Raw genomic sequence first — 20,102 nt, 5'->3', positions numbered from 1 at the left:
TGTTTTTCTCTTTTTACTTGATTTCTTAAATTTTTGTTTTTAAAAATTGTGATTTTGATGATAATTTTCTCTATGATTCTGTACCATTTTTTGCACAGCAAAATATTTTGGGGTTTGGGGGGGGGGGGGTCAAAACATTTTTTTTATCAATAAAATGTTCCCAAATGAACCATTTGGGAATGTTTTTTTTTTTTTTAATGTGCTATCAACATGTGTGCAGAGGGTTAAGAAAACAGACTTCGCTATTAAGGTTTTTTTTTTACACAATTCATAAAAAACAACAACAATAAATTCCCACACATTACATAATAGTTAAGGAGGTGCAAGGTAAGCAAAATACCCGTTCTGCCAGATGGAGCACTAAAGCCTTTTTGAGCTCAGTTCAGCTCACCTTCTGCTTCGCCCATCAGGTTTTTGGACCGCATCTTTTAGCCTCCTCTCATGTTCTGCCAACCAGTCACACATACTGAGTCTTGGTTCAACATCTAGGGCTGTTACGAACCTGTGGGACTATTAGTTACTTTTCAGGTATCTCAGGACACTCCAGGTCCAATCCAGTCCATCCAAAAGGATCCCAGTGTTAGGCATTCAAAATATGCATATCATGCACTGATATGATTTCAAAATCATTAGCAAAAATCCACAGAAGGGTTTATAGAAAATGTGATTCCGTACAAAAAGGCAGATCTCTTCAGCTCATATAAGGGCAGTGCAACCTTTTCAGCTTCTAACAATGTCCACATGTGGCATTTAGCAGATGTTTAACAAGCATTTGACATGCAGAATAGACTAATTGCACAGCCTGAAAGTTAAATGGCCAAGTCAAGGGTGGTGTGATGATTGAGTAGGCCTGTCATATGCAGTACTGGGTCAGCGCTACCTGGAACTGAACCTAACATTCCTTAATTTAACCACTTTTTGATTTATACATAATCTGAAAGCTGAATAAATAAACTTTCCATTGGTGTGTGGTTTGTTAGAATAGGACAATATTTGGCTGAGATACAACTATTTGAAAATCTGGAATTTAAGGGTGCAAAAAAATCAAAATATTGAGAAAATCGCCTTTAAAGTTGTTCAGATGAAGTCTTTAGCAATGCATATTACTTACAAAAATAATTTTTTGATATATTTACAGTAGGAAATGTACAAAATATCTTCGTGGAACATGATCTTTACTTAATATCATTATGATTTTTGGCATAAAAGAAAAATCGATAATTTTGACCAATACAATGTATTGCTGGCTATTGCTACAAATATACCCATGTGACTTATGACTGGTTTTGTGGTCCAGGGTCACATATATATATACTTTTATTCAGTGACAGTAAAGACATTTATAATGTTACAAAATATTAAACAAAATATAATGTTTAAATAAACACTGTTCTTTTGAACTTTCTATTTATCAAAGAATCCAGAAAAAAATCTATCGTGGTTTACAAAAAATATGAAGTTGCACAATTTTTTTCAACATTGATAATAATAAGAAATGTTTCTTGAGCACCGAATCAGCTTATTACAATGATTTCTGAAGGATCATGTGACACTGAAGACTGGAGTAATGATGCTGAAAATTCAGCTTTGCATCACAGGGAATCTTAAAATATATTAAAATTGAAATGTCATTTTAAATTGTATTAATATTTCACAATATTACTATTTTAATTGCATTTTAAATCAAATAATGCCTTGAATGAGCATAATACTTCTCAAAACATTAAAAGAAATCTTACCAACCCGACTTTTGAACAGTAGTGTAGCCTATGTCTTATTTATTAATTAGCATACACTAATTAATCTATACTAATCATTAGTGTATGTCAAATTATATTAAATAGAAATAAAAATGTTTTTACCCATTTTATCCTCTTTTTAGTTTTAGTATTAAAATGTTTGCAAGGATAACAGTGCATTCATCCTGTGAGGCTGACCTTCGAAACAATGACCACAAACAGCAAGCTTTTCATGCACATGCAAATTTATTCAGTTATCATTTATAGACATGAACTGACAGCAAGTGTAAACATCGTTTTAGAAGGAATAAACATAAATTATACAGCATTTAACACCAAAACAACTGAGATTATTATTTACCATCACATTAATTCTAACAACAACAGACATTCACAATCACGTACTCCTTAAACCCTCTTCCGGTTCTCAAATCCCTCCCAAGAGCATCTCCTTACTTCATGTAATCATTCATTGTAAGGTGGTCTTCTTGTGTGCTCACCATGCACTCAACTAGTTAACTACTGGACCATAAGGATACCGTGTTATAGTGTTCAAATCAGAGATTTGCTGAAGTGTATAATAAGAGTTTGCAGCTTACACTTGTCATATTCACTGACACTGTGAGTTGAGAAAGAGCTGTTTAACGTGGCATACAGTACGTACATCCTATCTGCCTACATGTGTGTTATCTTTAGTGTTCCTAAGGTTTTGGCACATTATTGTGCCATGAGCACTAATGTGTAAGTGGAAACTGAATATCATGAAATCAGCTCTACCTTGGCATCAATGCTCAATGCATCTTAAGATGTATTTTGTGGTGCACATAAACTGTAGTTTTCATTTAACGACTTCCTTCCTTCTAGGGTTACAGTTATCCTGATCACAAGCACCATAAATATGTGAGCCTGACACAAACTAGTCAATTAAGAAAAAAAGTGTTTTTGCGTAAAGCAGAGTGAATGGTTGATGCAGAGGAGCTATTGGATACAAGAGAACAACAATTCATGAAGAAGGGTTTTGGGGGGCATCGTCTTTTATTCCAATTCATCCTCTGGTGCAATGGTGCTTGTCTGCTCAGAGGTAATGCCTAAAATATCAAATGACACAAATTAATTTTTCAATTATATACATAATTTGATATGCGTTAAAAGGGTTAGTTCACCCAAAAAATTAGATTTCTGTCATTAACGACTCACCCTCATGTCATTCTGAAACCCGTAAGACCTTCGTTCATCTTCGGAACACAAATTAAGATATTTTTGATGAAATCCGAGAGTTTTTCTTTTTTCTTTTTCTCCATAGAAAGCAATTACACATTCGTTAAAATTGTCCATGTGACTACAGTGGTTCAACCTTAATGTTATGAAGCGATGATCTTTTTTTTTTTTTGCGAAGAAGAAACTGTTGAATAAACTCGTTATTTTTGTTTTGTTTTTGCGCAAAAAAAATATTCTCGTCGCTTCATAACATTAAGGCTGAACCATTGTAGTCACATGGACTATTTTAACGACATCTTTACTACTTTTCTGGACCTTGAATGTGGTAATTACGTTGCTTTCTCTTGGGGATCAGAAACCTCACGGATTTCATCAAAAATATATTAATTTGTGTTTCGAAGATAAATGAAGGTCTTATGAGTGTGGAACGACATGAGGGTGAGTAATGACAAAAATTTTATTTTTGGGTGAACTAACCCTTTAAAAGGTGCAGTAAGTGATTTTTGACAAATGCTGCTAAACAAAATCAAGACACAAACAAACAATTTTGTGAATATCTGTTTTGTGTGTGCTGAAATATATATACAAACATGTATAGTGTTTGTCCTGGCTGTAGAAGAAAAAAACTATGTGGATTGGACCAATCAGACCGAGCACCACAACACTCTCGCAGCCAATCAGCAATAGGGGGCGTTTGTGCACATGATGGTGGAGGAGAGAGTAAACAAGAGGGACATTTATAGAAAGACTGAAAAAAAGAGATGGCTGAGATATTACCAAGGAGGTAATTTTTCCATTTTGTTCCACGTCATGTTTAGGGGTGTGAAAATGTAAAGTCATATATGTATAATAACAGGCCGACGTGCATCTAATAGATTATTAATTCAGGATCGTTGTGCAACAATGCCACCGCAAAATTCATGTACTTTTGAAAATCCAGCATTTAGTTGATCCTGATAAGTTCCACAGGCTTCACTGGCTTTCTTCTTCCACAAGGGGGTTTGGCCAAAGCCACCCTTAGCTAAAAATAAAAGCGCGATGCCTGCTAACACTGCAGTATGCAGGGAAGGAGACAAGAAGCTGTTTCTTTTAATGCATGTCAATGAAGAGGCGGCTTCACCACGCTGAATAACCTGCTTTTGTGAGGAAATAGCTTATTTTATGAATCGACAACTCATCGGCTAATCTTTAACATGTTGCGCAATTGTCCGTGGCTTCTCTTATAAAACAGAATTTTTTTTTTTGGTGTGAAAATAGATCAATCCAAAATGAATGTTAAAGTGGAGTGTTCCTTTATTTTTGAAAATTTCCATCTCCCCTAGAGTTAAACAGTTGAGTTTTCAAATCCATTCAGCTGATCTCTGGGTCTGGCGGTACCACTTTTAGCATAGCTTAGCATAGTTCATTGAATCTGATTAGACCGTTAGCATCTCGCTCAAAAATAACCAAAGAGTTTCGATATTTTTCCTATTTGAAACTTGACTCTTCTGTAGTTACATAGTGTACTAAGACCGACGGAAAATGAAAAGTTGTGATTTTCTAGGCCGATATGGCTAGGAACTATACTCTCATTCCGGCGTAATGATCAAGGAACTTTGCTGCCGTACCATGGGTGCAGCAGGCGCAATGATATTACGCAGCGTCTGTGACCCCCTGCTTGCACAGGGAGCGTGCTTTGCAACCATGGAGACATTTGTGAGAGACGATGCATAATATCATTGCGCCTGCCGCACCCATGGTACAGCAGTAAAGTTCTTTGATTATTACGCCGGAATGAGAGTATAGTTCCTAGTCATATCGGCCTAGAAATGCGCAACTTTTCATTTTCCGTCGGTCTTAGTACACGATGTAACTACAGAAGAGTCGAGTTTTAAATAGGAAAAATATTGAAACTCTTTGGTTATTTTTGAGCGAGATGCTAACGGTCTAATCAGATTCAATGAACTATGCTAAGCTATGCTAAAAGTGGTACCGCCAGACCCGGAGATCGGCTGAATGGATTCGAAAACGGTAAAACTGCTTAACTCTAGGGAGTTGGAAAATGAGCCTATTTTCAAAAATAAAGGAACACTCCACTTTAACATTCATTTTGGATTGATCTATTTTCCACCAAAAACAAAAATGCTGTTTTATAAGAGAAGCCACGGACAATTGCGCGACAGGTATGAATCAGTTTACAGCACTTCTCATTCATTTCTATGGTATCTGCAATCAGTGATTGACTGTCGCACAACTCTGAATGAAATTCAATGATGTCAAGGCTGTAATGCGATTCCACGGTCCCTCGTATCTCACAATAAGACCATTACTGGTTTGGCGTCATGCTGTGTTTTCAGGCGCACACACACACACACGTCTCCTGGAAATCCTGGAGAATTCAATCAATCAGATGACGACTTCGAAACTCCCAAATTTTTCCCATTTTGCAGGTTTTAAGGCCCATTCACAACAAGAATGGTAACTATAAAGATAACTATATTTGCATCCACACCAACGAACGAAAACGGTCTGTTTATTCTAAGTTCACGCGCTGCGGTTTCAGAGTGTGTACAACATGTTTTGCAGTTCTTGTTGCATTTTCACGGCTTTAACCAGCAGATGTCCTCAGCATGCTGTTTTGAGTGAATATCTAGTGTAATCGATCTGATCTAACAGTGAATTTAGCTGTTGAAGTCAATATAGTGGAATAAAACCAACGCCTAGTCTTTTTCACTGCAACTTCAAAGAAAGCAAGACAATGTTGTCGAAACTAGCGCTGGATACCTGAGGTAATTTTATGTTACACTGTTTGCTAGCCTGGCACAATGATGACCGAGGGTATGACCAATTGTTTTTCATATATCCATTTTCTCTAAATTATCCTTGAAAATGGGGTTTGAATGGTCAAACAGTGGTGGATTTTTCTGGACCTCGATGATGAACTTCTCCGCAATGTCACCTGCCGTTCTAAATGTGCGAGCGCTTAAATTAGAATGGATTCCGATTAACCGTTAGATCATTCAACAGCTGGAAAAAAATCATTCTAAAAATCCCAACGATATTGTTTCTCTATATCGTTATTGTTATAGCTGTGGTGTGGACAGTGCTATTCTTGTATATTTAGAATGACTTTTAGAACTATATCGTTATTGTTCTTGATGTGAACGGGCCTTTATGCATCAGATGTTCAGCCAGCAGTCCATGAGCGTGACGTCTGAGGCTGAGACTAGCCCTGGAGAGATGTTAGAGAGCAGGAAGGCCTGAAAACTGATGCTGAGGTTTCTTTGTTTCTGCTCAATACATAACTTTGGTTGTGCTATGTTTCACAGAACCAAGACTTGCTGCTGTATTTATTGAATCGCAGCTGATTCATCCATACGTGCGTGAGCTGTGTGATGTGCCAGCTGTTAGTAGAGCTGCCTGTGTTGCATAGCATATTCGTTTGTTTGTTACGGCGTTGATTTCAAATATCAACAGTGTTTGTCAGAAACTGCTTACTGCACCTTAAAGCATTTCAAATTTGTATATGTGGTTAACACAACGCAAAGCTCAAACTACTCATGATATAATAAAAAAAACTGTAAGTCTCACTTGAAGCATCATCATCATTGGGAGATTTATTCTCATCCTGGGCATAGCCAAAGCTTAGAAGTTTGGACATGCTAACTGGAGCTGCCTTCTTCTTATCATGGGAACTGCAGTGTGGAAACAATTATCAAATACTTATATTGGACTGAAAACATTTCAGGAGTTTATATTTTATTTTTAATGTGCATCTGGAACATAATGTAGGAGCTTAAAAACACATACGTCTTTTTGAACTTGTTGGCCTCGTCAATATCTTTTTGGCTCAGGGAGAGTTTCTGCATCTCTGATGTGGCATGGCTGGCATTCTGTGTGAGGACATTAGATTTTTAATATTAATTCACAATTTGATATAATGATATAAACACTGCAAATGAATTTCATAACAAGTGATTAATTTAAAATGTACAATTAATAATCACATCCAGCTATAAAAAAAGATAACTCAAATATACCAAATCATTAATAAAAAGAAAAGCATGCATATATATGTATACAAGCATGCAATAATAACAAATGACTAATAATGCAACAAGATGATTCAGTTTCCTGTGCATATGATGAACATGATAGGGCAGAACCGCAGATCTAATGTTACACAGCCATAGCAACAGTCATCTGAGTCAGCGTTCTGAAAGAACCAGTTCTGTATAGTTAAATATGTCCGACTGGTTTTTACCATGGAGAGCGTCTTTGTTCAGTAAACTTAATCCTTTAAAGCACCTGTTTTTATAGGAGGCAACCGTTACTAAAAGCAAATGATTTTAAATAATGATTCTCAAACATTTACAGTATTTAGAGTTCCCAAGTGAGTAGCCACATATCAAGCAATGTTATCAAATGAGCATGCAGAAAAAGTCACCACGAAAACACAGATGATAATTTGCAAAAGTCCTGTGTTCCTGTGAGAGAAAGGTCTGATCATGTCAACCAGCCAAGAAAATAAAAAGGATAATCGCAACAATGGAAAACAAAAATGATTGGATTTCAGTTTTTGTAGAAACTTATTTTGCACGGCAAAAAAACAAAATAAAAAGATGGCAAGATGGCAACTGAAAAAATGTTTATAACATGGCAGCAGGAGGAAGCATGGGAGGTTTAAATACATGATGGCTGTCACGGTCTGTGCTAATCCATTCACCTTGTCTTTATCAGAATCCCTGTCCCAGGCTGAACAGTTATCAGTTCCAAATGGGGGCTCCAGTTGCTGTAAGGCCCCTTTAGACTCACTCTTGCTGATTCCATCAGGGGTAGTTGCTTTACTTCTGCTGCAAGCATAAGATCACAAGATTGAACCCCAGTTTACACCACCATAGCGGATGGATTGGGGTTTACCCTTTTATGTCTCGACAACTTCTGAGAGAAGAATGCAGGTCCTCCATGTCACCATATTGATATGGACCAGAATATTCTTGAACTGCATGAACATGCCATGCTAGATTTAGAAAGCCTTAAATACCAGAACTTTCTTCAGCCCACAGAGTTGTGATGGTCTCTTATAACCAGTGCTTGACATTAACACCCGCCAAATGCGGGTAGATTTCAGCTGTAGCGGGTGAGACAGCCACTCCCACTAGCCACTTTGGCAGGTTGAATATAATTTCAGCCTACAGCCAAACGAAAGGTAGCCGAGCTCGTCGTATCACAAAATTACAAATCAATCACAATTCTTTATTGATTAACTTGCTGTTAGTGAAGGCTGGATAAGCAGAATCGCGCTGAATGACACACAACAGAAGCGCAATCAATTCTCCTTGCGCCTGAATAGTCAAATACACACACACACAGAGATGTCAAAATGCCCATTGTGGTTATGGCTTAAAACTGATTATGTGTCAGTATATTACATACATGCATTCAGCAGCCCAATTATATACCTGTCATTAACGTTAATCAATTGACAAATGATGTTAAATAAATGTATACACGTTAAATAAACCTATGTATCTGAAAAAAGTTTTTTTTTTTTTTTTTTTTATTTACTATTTGTAATTTGCTTCTTTGTTCTTTTTATATAGCCTAACAAAAATAGCTTATAAAATTTCTCAAATTATACTTATATTGCCCACCTGTACATACCAGCTGATAAACAATTGATTGGGTGGTCAATCTGCATTTGAAAGTTTGAAAGGGTTTTAAATCTTGTAAATCAAGTAAAATGACTCCAAATCAAGTAATTTAAGCATGTCTAAGTCAACTTTAATCATATAAAACATTATTTTTCAACAGCAAAATTGTGGCCAGTGAAAATGCTGAGCGGCTAGTAACTTTGGAAAACCACTAGCCACATTGGCTGGTGGTGAGCAGAAAAGTTAATGTCAACCCCTGCTTATAATGCATCTGGGATCATTCTTCAAATCATAATTATGTATTGCCGAGGCCTTGGAACACCTTATAGACCTATTTTGTGTTTGCAAACAGCAATGAAGCCACGGAATAAAAGAATAAAAATAGCTAATTTCGAGTTTATATCTCACAATTCTGACTTTTTTTCTAGCAAATCCAAGTTTATATTTCATTAGAAGGAACTCTTAGAAGGAAAAACAAAATTGTGAGATATACTCTTTATTCTGTCTTTTTTCTTCAGAGTTGTGAGTTTATATTCCACAATTCTGACCCTTAGAATTGTGATATAAACCCACAATTGTGAGTTATAAAGTCAGAACTGGGATATATAAACACAAATGCAAGAAAAAAGTTAGAATTGTGAGATAAAAATGTTATAGGTTTAAATTGGGTTATAGGTTTAAACTGCATATGAATATTATTTAGACTTACTGTTTACGTCAAATTCATGCTTTATTAGTAGATTAATCATTGCAGGTTTTATCAGTCCAGTCTGTGACTTGCAACATAAACGTCTGCATTTAGCTTTAAAGGGGCGTCTTCAATGACGGTATTCTATAAAAATGAAGATTTCCGATTCTGACAAAACATTTTTCTCTTATTCTGTGGATTTTGCCCATTTTCCTCCATTTGTACCGCTATTTTTTTGCCACCACTATGCATCTGCAAGTGACGTAACTGTGACGTCTGCTCCAAACTGGTCTATTGGGCCGACAGATTCTCACCTCTCCTCCTCATCATCAGGTGAGCCAGAGAACCAGTTAGAGGGTTTGTAGGTATTAGGTTTTGCTTCCACAGGATCATCATGCCGCAGCAAACCTACAGGAGAATTGAAAGATTAGCAGTGCCCTAACTATTGGTATCTTTCAAATCAAATCAACTGGTAACATCCTGCCTATTAAGTTTTCCGTAGGTCATTCTGCACATAACCACTACACTTCGTTCCTTTCATAAATAGCAAAACTAGTATATAGGATTCTATTGTCATGAACCACAGCAAGGTTGATGATAAAAGATATTCTATACAGGTGTGACACATTTACCCTTCTGTCCTCCTTGTTTTGCAAGTTTAACATAATCCGAGTCAGAGGCCTGAATTCCTACACGGCGTCCTTTAGTTCTTTCTTCAGGAGTGATGTCAGCAGTCTGAGACAAACCTGGAATCTGTGATGTAGGTCCAGCAGCTCCATTTGAAGCTGATTGTTGAGTTGATCTAACACCTACAATGAAATTATAATATTTGCACAATTATTCAAGTGGTGCTCAATGCAGAGCTAAATGACATCCTGCTCCACCCCTCTGTCTGGATGTCCTGGATTGAGTTTGACCTAGTCCACCTCTGTTGATTTATCGGGTGGAGGGACAGAGTTATTGGCAGGGTTAGGGTGTGGTTGGAGCTTCTAGCTCCATTTATTATGCCCAAATTACATCCAGATAGGGGGAGCTGGACTTCACGCTCTGCAGTGAGCAGCCTCTCCAACTACAGGCCTTAATCTTAAACAATATTTATACGTATTATGAGACAGTAACGAAAGCCTACACGCTACAGTGGTCTGTAAAAAGTAGATAAATAAATAACAGCAGTATAATGTGTTGCTCAGAAGGCCCATTACCCGGTTTTGTCCGACGATAGTTGGGCTCGGCAGCCATGACTGGTGTTTTAGTGTTCAGTGGTGGGTAGATAGCACTGCAATTGCAGAAAGAGCACATTTAAGTATTGAGAATTATTCTAAATAGAAGGTCAGCTGAACTTTTACCCTTTAACGCGTTCTTAAAACATCCAAATAAACCGCTAATTACTATCAGCGTCATCTCGACATATTGAGCGCGAATCATTTCTTCATTGTGTAGTCATCTACAGCGAACAAACGCGGCTATTATATTACGATTTTAAACACTGTGGTTATTTCAGGCAATTCTCTTAGGATTATTCTTGTTTATCAGTTAGCTCTCGAGTTAACCTGGTCGCCTAGTAACAAAAGCAGCATCAGGACCACCATAAGCATCATATATACATGACAAGCCAATTATCAACGCAGTTTTTAAAAACAGAAATTACAGACATCACGGATAAAAGATAAAATGTAGAGCAATATTTAAATATTAAATTACATCGTTATTATTTAGATGAGGCTACTAAAAGATGAGGAAAAGACAAAGCTTACGTCGTGTTAACTAGCAGCACGCAGGAGGGGGACGCCTAGATTCTCTTCTTCTTCTTCTTCATCAGACTGAACTGCGCAATGAACCGGGACGGAGGCGCCTTTCCTGCCACCTACTGGATCGGGAAGGACTACACACGGTCTGAAACACAAGAGTTTGAATGACATCTCATGTAGTAATGGGATGTCCTCTGATTTTTGAGTTTTTCATCAAATGTATTATTTGTTTGTTGAAGGCAGTTTAAAGCCGTGGTCATGAATTAATAAATTAAAGTGTTAGTTCACTCAAAAATGAAAATAATGTCATTTATTACTCACCCTCGTGTCGTTCAACACCAGTAAGACCTTCATTCATCTTCGGAACACAAATAAAGATATTTTTTGATTAAATCCGATGGCTCAGTTAGCATCCTGCATTCACAGAAATGACATTTCCTCTCTCAAGATCCATAAAGGTACTAAAAACATATTTAAATCAGTTCATGTGAGTTCAGTAGTTCTAACTTAATATTATAAAGCAACGAAAATATTTTTGTGCATCAAAAAAAAAAAATAAATAAATAAATAACGACTTTTCAACAATATAGTGATTTCAAAACACTGTTTCGGAGCTTTATGAATCGAATCAGTGACTCGGATCTCCTATCAAACGGCTAAACTGCTGAAATCACGTGACTTTGGCGCTCCGAGTCACTGATTCGATTCGTAAAGCTCCGAAACAGTGTTTTGAAATCGGCCCATCCCTATGTTGTTGAAAAGTCGTTATTTTTATTTTTATTTTTGGCGCAAAAAATATTCTCGTCGCTCTATAATATTAAGGTAGAACTACTGAACTCGCATGAACTGATTTAAATATGTTTTTAGTACCTTTATGGACCGTGAGAGAGGAAATGTCATTGCTGTGAATGCAGGCCTCACAGAGCCATCGGATTTAATTAAAAATATCTTAATTTGTGTTCCGAAGATTGGTGTGGAACGACATGAGGGTGAGTAATAAATGACATTATTTTCATTTTTGGTTGAACTAACCCTTTATGCTGAATTTAGCTATATTAAGTTATTTATTTGTGAATTACAATGTGTTTTTCATGTTTATTAATGATCTATTTCTGTTTTAATGTATGGAAGACATTTTCTGTCCATTTTAAATAATAATTATTTAGTTTCCAGTTTCAGTTTTATCATTTAATTTATTTATTTAAAAATGTACCTTTCATGTTAATGTAGGTATACATTTAGTTTGTTTTGAAACAAGCCGCAGAGGTGATTTTAAACACGATTCTCCATAATTGCGCGCTGGCAGACTTACAGTAAACTCAAAAGTTTGTAGTGAAGCCCCCAGGGACTTTACTGTTGTCACGTGACATCCGTTCAGATTAAAAGCCGGAGGAGCGACGCTCTCAGCAGCAGAGATGTCAACACACACTCTGAAGATGACAGCTTCTGTTCAATACATCAGAAAGCTGTTAGGAAAAAGCAGCTGCGCGACAAACAACCTGCTGAACACTGGACACAAAACACAGAAGAACACTAGTGATTATAAAACAACCAAGAACAAAGATGGGAAAAGCCATAAAAGAAACGTAAGTGACTGTTCATTTTTGATTTTATTTATTTCTCATTTTATTTTTGAGATTTTTTATTATGATTCTTATATTATTTGATAACTAATATTTAGTAGTCTAAATAAATAATATATTAATCTATTATCTAACCACATGAAAAAAATATTATAGTAATTTATAGTAAATACTATAGTGTTTTTGAACCATACTATAGTAAAGTACTTAAATTAATTTGTCGTGGTAATTCTATAGTTGCTGTGATAATATAACAACTATAGTAATACAGGGAGTGCAGAATTATTAGGCAAGTTGATTTTCTGATCATATTTTTTTCCCAAACACATTTTACCAATTCCAATCCACATCAATCTTAATAACTACTATTAATATTGTTTTTAATCATTTATAAGTGATATATAATTGTTCATGAAGGCTGGAAATGAAAAATGCCTTATATTCAGGTGTGCAGAATTATTAGGCAAGTTTTCTTTTACAGGCAAAATGAGCCAAAAAAGAGATTTAACTCAGACTGAAAAGTCAAAAATTATTAAATACTCATGAGAAGGACGCAATACTAATGCAATACTAGAAATTGCAAAGTTAAAGCATGACCAAGGGACAGCAAAATGCTCATTGGGTCAGCGGGGTCAGACAACAACAGGTGGAAAAGAAAAGACACGTTAACAGCAAAATAATTAATAATTAAGGTGAAGAATTAAGTGTGAAACCATCAGGAACCCTTTAGTCTCCAGCGCCACCATTTTCCAGAGCTGCAACCTACCTGGAGTCTCCAGAAGTGCAAGGTGTTAGGATCTCAGAGACTTAGGTTAGCTAAAGAATCCTAAAAAATGACCCGCACTTGATAAGAATCACAAGCTGAAGTGTTATAAAATACATGAAGACTGGGTTTTTATAGGCCTTATAAACAGACAGCTTGAGAGTGACTCCTGAAGGACCAGCACCACATCCTCTTGTACCACTGTTTGAAGAATTTATCTTCCAGAATCTGGCAGTAAGTTTTGGAAGATCATTTTTAGTCCATCTCTGCAAGACAGACATTTCAGGATAAGAGATGGACTAAAAGTGAACTCAAACACCTTACTGCCAGATTCTGGATAAATTCTTCAAACAGTGGTACAAGAGGATGTGGTGCTGGTCCATCAGGAGTCATTCTCAAGCTGTCTGTCTATAAGCCCTATTAAAACCCAGTCTTCATGTATTTTATAACACTTCAGCTTGTGATTCTTATCAAGTGCAGGTCATTTTTTAGGATTCTTTAGCTAACCTAAGTCTCTGAGATCCTGACACCTTGCACTTCTGGAGACTCCAGGTAGGTTGCAGCTCTGGAAAATGGTGGCGCTGGAGACTAAAGGGTTCCTGATGGTTTCACACTTAATTCTTCACCTTAATTCTTAATTATTTTGCAGTTAACATGTGTCTTTTCTTTTCCACCTGTTTTTGTCTGACCCCGCTGACCCAATGAGCATTTTGCTGTCCCTTGGTCATGCTTTAACTTTGCAATTTCTAGTATTGCATTAGTATTGCGTCCTTCTCATGAGTATTTAATAATTTTTGACTTTTCAGTCTGAGTTAAATCTCTTTTTTGGCTCATTTTGCCTGTAAAAGAAAACTTGCCTAATAATTCTGCACACCTGAATATAAGGCATTTTTCATTTCCAGCCTTCATGAACAATTATATATCACTTATAAATGATTAAAAACAATATTAATAGTAGTTGTTAAGATTGATGTGGATTGGAATTGGTAAAATGTGCTTGGGAAAAAAATATGATCAGAAAATCAACTTGCCTAATAATTCTGCACACCTGAATATAAGGCATTTTTCATTTCCAGCCTTCATGAACAATTATATATCACTTATAAATGATTAAAAACAATATTAATAGTAGTTGTTAAGATTGATGTGGATTGGAATTGGTAAAATGTGCTTGGGAAAAAAATATGATCAGAAAATCAACTTGCCTAATAATTCTGCACTCCCTGTATAAACAAATTACTCTACCGAGTACCGTACTAAGTTTTCTACAACTATAGGGTGTATTATATAATTACTGTAATAAAAACTAGTGTATTTGTAGTATAATTAGTATTATTAATTCATTACAGTTTATCAGTTCACTATAGTTAATACTTCAGTATGCTGTAGCATTAATTAACAAAGTGTTGTAAATACTGTACAGTATACTACAATTTACTATAGTATGGTTCAAAAACACTATAGTATTTACTATAAATTACTATAGTATTTTTCCATGTGGGTGAATTACTTATTTTAATAATTATCAATTGTGGTGTGTTATTTTTTTAGGTTGTGCAGTCCCAAGACAAGACAACGGAGCAGTGCATACGGTAAAAATAAATAAATAAATAATACTGATTTACATCTTAAACGGACAGTTCACTCAAAAATGAAAATTCTGTCAACATTTACTCATAATTTTTTGGGCGAACTGTCGCTTTAATTAGGCCTACACAAAGTCAACCCACATGCACAACTCAGATTTGGACTGTTTGTCTCTTTCTTACTCATGTCTCTCTTTTGGTTAACAGGAAAACTGTTGTTTTAAGAAGAAAAGAAAATGAAACTTTTGGGTTTGACATCCAGGTAACCTCATTACCCGCCCGCCGTCTATCCCTCTCTCTCTCCTCATCCTTTTTTCTCCATTCATTCAAGCATTACATGCCTGTGGCCCGATGGCTTATTATCTGTCAGGGTATAATTGGATTTTGGATGATGAATTGATTGGATCTTTACTCCTTGTCCATAGACAGGCAGTGTTGAGAGAAGCATCAGTGCTGAGCAGGATTTGGGCTCGTTTGTGTGTTGGGTGAAGGAGAACAGTCTCGCAGAGAGTAGTGGGTTAATGACAGGTGAGTTATCAAGACACCTACTCACTTTCGGTCAAGAACCAGTGTCATACTTACTCATTGCTAAAATCTCTTTGTCTCTCACCTCAGGTGATGTTATTATCACAGTCAACAGTGTGCACATTGCTGGATTCACTCATCAGCAGATCAAGGATCTGGTTCAGAAGTCCTCCCTCTTAATGTAAGACTATACACTATTGGTAAATTTTTTATACAGTATGTTCAACCTTAAATAAGAGTTAAATGCATTGTATTTTTAATTGAAAAGAATCTGTTAACTTAATTATACCATATGCACTGTACAAAAAGATATGTTTTAAGTAAAATAAAAGTATGAAACACCATAATTTATGGTTAAAATCTATTATTTAAAAAATCTAAAAATCTTAAAATCTATTTAAAATTGATTTAGATTCAACAGATCAGTACATGTACATACCTCTACAGTAATTAATATATTGTTAAAATAACTGTATTTAAATTATCCTTTGATGTAAAGTGAATTGTATACGTTTTAATTTAGCTATTATAGTTTTTATTTTATTTAAATAGTTTTAGCCAACAGGATTGTATTACAATGTTTTTACAATCTTACAATATTTGTATTCATTCTGTCACAAAAACAGCCACAAGTGGGTGTAATTTGGCAGTAGTAATTAAATGAATAGTTGTGCTTTTATTGTTATTACTTAAAGTTGGAATGAAACAGAAATTGCTTAGAGAAGTAGTCTTTTCTTCCCTATTGTGACGTATATCCGAGTGAAATAGCTTCGCAAACAAGAAAAAATGTTGGTTTTGTCCAGTGGGAACTGATTGTGGTTTGCTATTGGTGGATCTCATGTGAGTGACAGGTTGCCCCGCCCTCATGCCAGTAAACACTTCATCAGAGAAGAGATGTCAGTGCAAGAGGGGGGGGAAGTTATTTTGATTAAAGATTATGAGGACACATGAATTAAACAAAATGATGATATATCATTTATAATAAATATTGCAATATTCCATGAAAAAAAAATCCCATTTAAAACCTAGAAACCCTAGTTTTTGTTGTAAATGCCTTTTGATCTGAATGTAATCTTTTTGTCTTCTCTTTTGTGGACTGTAGGATAGACATGATCAGAGGTGCTACAGAAAAGCAGAGACAATTGCTTAACAAGCTTCATCTCCTGCAGGTGATTTTCAAAAAAATATTGAAATTTTTTTAATAACATGAGTCAATTTTTTTTGTGTCCTTATTATGCATTTTTATAACACTTCATAATCATTCTTGTCCTAATGCTGTTTTGTGTAACTTGTGTATCAATAGTTATTTACCGTAATTATGTTGTATTGGGGAACTGTTTTGAATCGTGAACAAAGTAGGTTTCCTTTCGCTTAACAGTTTTTTTCTTTATCTGTGTTTCCCCCTCACATTTACACCACACAACAGAGACAGTTTACAGAGAAATGCGAAGAGCTTCAGACACTCATCTCAGAGGAAGTGCGTCTAACAGGAGGTGTGTAAATATGTGTTTGTGTGTGAGACCGAGGCAGAGAGATGTGGGCTTACACTACCCACAAAAGAAACGCATCATTTCCTCATAAAGCCACGGTCTGACCTCAAGATGTGTGTGGGCGTTATGTGGGGAGTGTGTGCTTAAAGAAATTCTACTTTTACCGGAAGATACCTTGCTGACAATTCTTATCACTGTTCTGAAGTGAAACTTTCAGTCTACACTGTGAAAAAAACAGTTCATGTCAGTTCATCATGTGGTATCAATTACATACAGTATATGAAAGCTTGTTTCTGCCGCGTAAAAAAAATAAACAAAGGCAATTGCGAGTTTATATTTCACAATTTCTAACTTTTTTCTCAGAATTGCAATTTATGTCTCTCAATTCTGGGAAAAAAAGTCAGAATTACATGTTTTTATCTCAGAATTCTGACTTTTTTTCCTCAGAATTATGACATATATGCTCGCAGTTGCGCGTTATACAGTTCGAATTTTGAGATATTCTCTTGCAACTCAAAATTTCCAGAAAAAAAAAAAATCAGAATTCTAAAATAAAAAGTCGCAATTACCTTTATTATTTTTTTACTCCATGACAGAAACAAGCCTTCTGTCAATGGGTTGGCTGTAGCATAATCCAAAAGACAATGCATGACACAGAATGAACAATAAAACAACACTTTATTAAACACAGAGAGAGATCTCACAAACACAGTCCACGTAACATTAACACGATACCATGAACAGAGGAGAGCGAGAGCTTGAATACACAGAGGGAAGATAATCAACGGAACAGGGAACAAGTGTGGAACTAACTAGAAAACATGACAATAGATGAGTTACTAGAACTAAGGCAAAAGGTGACAAAGAAAACTAAGGGGCCGTTTAAAACCGGAAAACTTTTTATGCGTTTTTGGCCGTTCATATATACACGACAATGGCGTTTTGTGGACCTGAAAATGCAAACTTTTCAAAGTACATGAAATGATACCGTTATCATCTCAGTGTAAACTACAAAATTGCAAATTTGTAAAAACAGCGATGTCATGCGCATGTGTATCACGCGTTGAATCTATAGGTGCGTAGTGTTTATTTATAAAGAGACATTGCCATCTACTGGCCTGGCAGCAGAATACAGCGTTTGTAGTCATTTTGCGGATCCGTGTGAACAGGGATCATTTTGACAACGGTGCCGTCTGTACGCAAAAAACATGAAGTAAAAACCTTTCTGGTTTTAGCACTCAAAAATGAATTGTTGGATTTACTTAAAAAAGCAGTGTCAAGTGGTTCCATGCAACTATATTGAGTAATTTATACAAATAACAATTTAGTTGTATGAACAAAATAAATTCAAGTAAAGCTGACAAAATTTCTTTCAGTAAATACAAATCATTTGAATTTGTCAGTTACATAATATTTATATGTACAATTTACTTAATACGTAAGGTGAACACATTTATAATTTTAATATATATATATTATATATTATATATATTAGTCAAAACCAAAATTTATTTCATTCATTAATACAATTTATTCACTATAGTTTTAAAAAATGGTAATAAAATTTGACAAGATCTCAGAGTTAAACTGTGTCAGAAAATAATTAATCTTATTTATGTCAGATAACACTTAAGCAAAACATGGTCAGGTCAAAGGGTCTGAATAATTTTTGGTTCCAAATTTGTTTTCAATTTTACTGGTAGTTCTTCACTGTATGAAGAATTTGTGGGTATAATATGTCACAGTTTACTTTATTTTGCTATCCTCACTTACATAAATAAACTATAGTGTCCTGCACCCACTAGTAAAAATATATCAAAAATGTCTGAATAATTTTTGATTTGACTGTATATATATTAACTATTTGCTCTACAAAGTGGACTTAAAAAATAACTAATTGACTGAACAAACACTTAAATAAAGCTGACAATACTCATTTTCAGTAGCAACAAACTCAGTTAAATTAAGTTCATTTAGTTACATGAGTTTTTGAGTAATGTGAACAAGGATGGTTTGAGTGAAACGAACAACAGTGAAAGTTCTTTTTTTTAAACATACCCCAAGACTAACTGTAATTTTGTTAAGAATCAGGTCAGAACTTACAGGAATTACATAAATTAAAAAAATATTACTACATAGAATAGCATAATGTTAATTTGTAATAATACATTAGAAAATATACTAAATGAAATATTTTCGGTTAAACCATTGTTATTCATTTCAGTGATTTTTCTCTTATGTTCAAACAAACACTTTAGTGCCAGAAGATTAAATCAATCTTTTCCTTTGTTTTCAGGTGCCATGGAAGACATCCAGAAGCCATATGCCCTTCTTCCAGAATCCTCTGCTACGGCTTGCTGACAGTATGGATAAATAGTTTTGTCCCACTCACAATATAATCAAACACAGCTAATCAAGATTGTGGGCTTCACTTGACAAATACAAGCTGGTGCATTAGAGCAGGGCTGTAGTAAAGTAGACTGGGCACCCTCTACTCCTGAATCATTTTAAAGTTACAAGACGTATGGCTATATGGTCAAAGACACCTTGTTAAGACAGGATTGAAAGCATGAAATGCTAAATATTGATGTATGAAATGGAATTGTTTAATAATTTATTTTAATTATTTTGTATTCTTGTATTATCTATACTGTATTTATGTATTTTGCACTATTAAGCATTGCCAATTTATTTAATTCACTGTATAAATGATTTGTGTATTTGTTGTATACAAAGTGATTTAATATATTTATTTATTTTTATATTTATTATAGAATGCCTCTTTAATAAACTGGTGTTTTGTAGCATGAGCTGGTTTTGCTTTGACTGTATAAATTCCAACACTTAATCTTGATGAATGTGGTTTGCATAAGTTGATTTGTCTGCTGTTTGCTTCTGCTGATCATAGGTTTCCCAGATATCATCTCTGTCAGTGGTAAATTACCAGATGCAGTTCTCATTCACCACATAGATCTTAAGCTTGGCAGGAAATGACACGTCATTGATGATACATCCTGTCCCAAAGACAAAACCTTAGCTTTCTCATCACTTTTATAAGGCTTAACTGACAGTTTAATGGTTGTCTGATGCCTCATTCTGTTTTTGATATCATTTTTAGCTTTTTAAAAG

General features: G+C 35.3%; 2 protein-coding genes across 7 annotated transcripts; one reads left to right on the top strand and one right to left on the bottom strand.

The window, feature by feature from the left end:
* Window positions 1–1,966: 1,966 nt before the first annotated feature.
* lg8h7orf57 (linkage group 8 C7orf57 homolog) lies at window positions 1,967–11,172 on the bottom strand. Of its 5 annotated transcripts, none has more exons than XM_048200634.1 (8): window positions 11,033–11,172; window positions 10,481–10,554; window positions 9,911–10,087; window positions 9,593–9,686; window positions 7,663–7,789; window positions 6,747–6,829; window positions 6,528–6,631; window positions 1,967–2,827 (listed from the first exon to the last, which is right to left on the bottom strand). In XM_048200634.1, the coding sequence occupies exons 2-8, from the start codon at window positions 10,515–10,517 to the stop codon at window positions 2,775–2,777; spliced, it is 675 nt and encodes a 224-aa protein (XP_048056591.1). In that variant the 5' UTR covers window positions 10,518–10,554; window positions 11,033–11,172; the 3' UTR covers window positions 1,967–2,774. The 5 variants fall into 5 exon arrangements, with proteins under 5 accessions (XP_048056591.1, XP_048056593.1, XP_048056594.1 ...); XM_048200636.1 differs by having other exon boundaries at window positions 7,663–7,786; XM_048200637.1 differs by having other exon boundaries at window positions 10,025–10,087.
* On the top strand, window positions 11,038–19,783 carry si:dkey-276j7.2 (protein TAMALIN). 2 transcript variants are annotated; one of them, XM_048200632.1, is made up of 9 exons: window positions 11,038–11,169; window positions 12,405–12,612; window positions 14,924–14,964; window positions 15,166–15,220; window positions 15,384–15,486; window positions 15,574–15,664; window positions 16,586–16,652; window positions 16,910–16,976; window positions 19,270–19,783. In XM_048200632.1, the coding sequence occupies exons 1-9, from the start codon at window positions 11,111–11,113 to the stop codon at window positions 19,332–19,334; spliced, it is 756 nt and encodes a 251-aa protein (XP_048056589.1). In that variant the 5' UTR covers window positions 11,038–11,110; the 3' UTR covers window positions 19,335–19,783. The 2 variants fall into 2 exon arrangements, with proteins under 2 accessions (XP_048056589.1, XP_048056590.1); XM_048200633.1 differs by lacking the exon at window positions 11,038–11,169 and adding an exon at window positions 11,958–12,015.
* The last annotated feature ends 319 nt before the right edge of the window (window positions 19,784–20,102 follow it).

Source organism: Megalobrama amblycephala, linkage group LG8 (assembly GCF_018812025.1).
Source record: "Megalobrama amblycephala isolate DHTTF-2021 linkage group LG8, ASM1881202v1, whole genome shotgun sequence".
Classification (NCBI taxonomy): domain Eukaryota; kingdom Metazoa; phylum Chordata; class Actinopteri; order Cypriniformes; family Xenocyprididae; genus Megalobrama; species Megalobrama amblycephala.
This window is presented reverse-complemented; position numbering and strand designations above follow the sequence as displayed.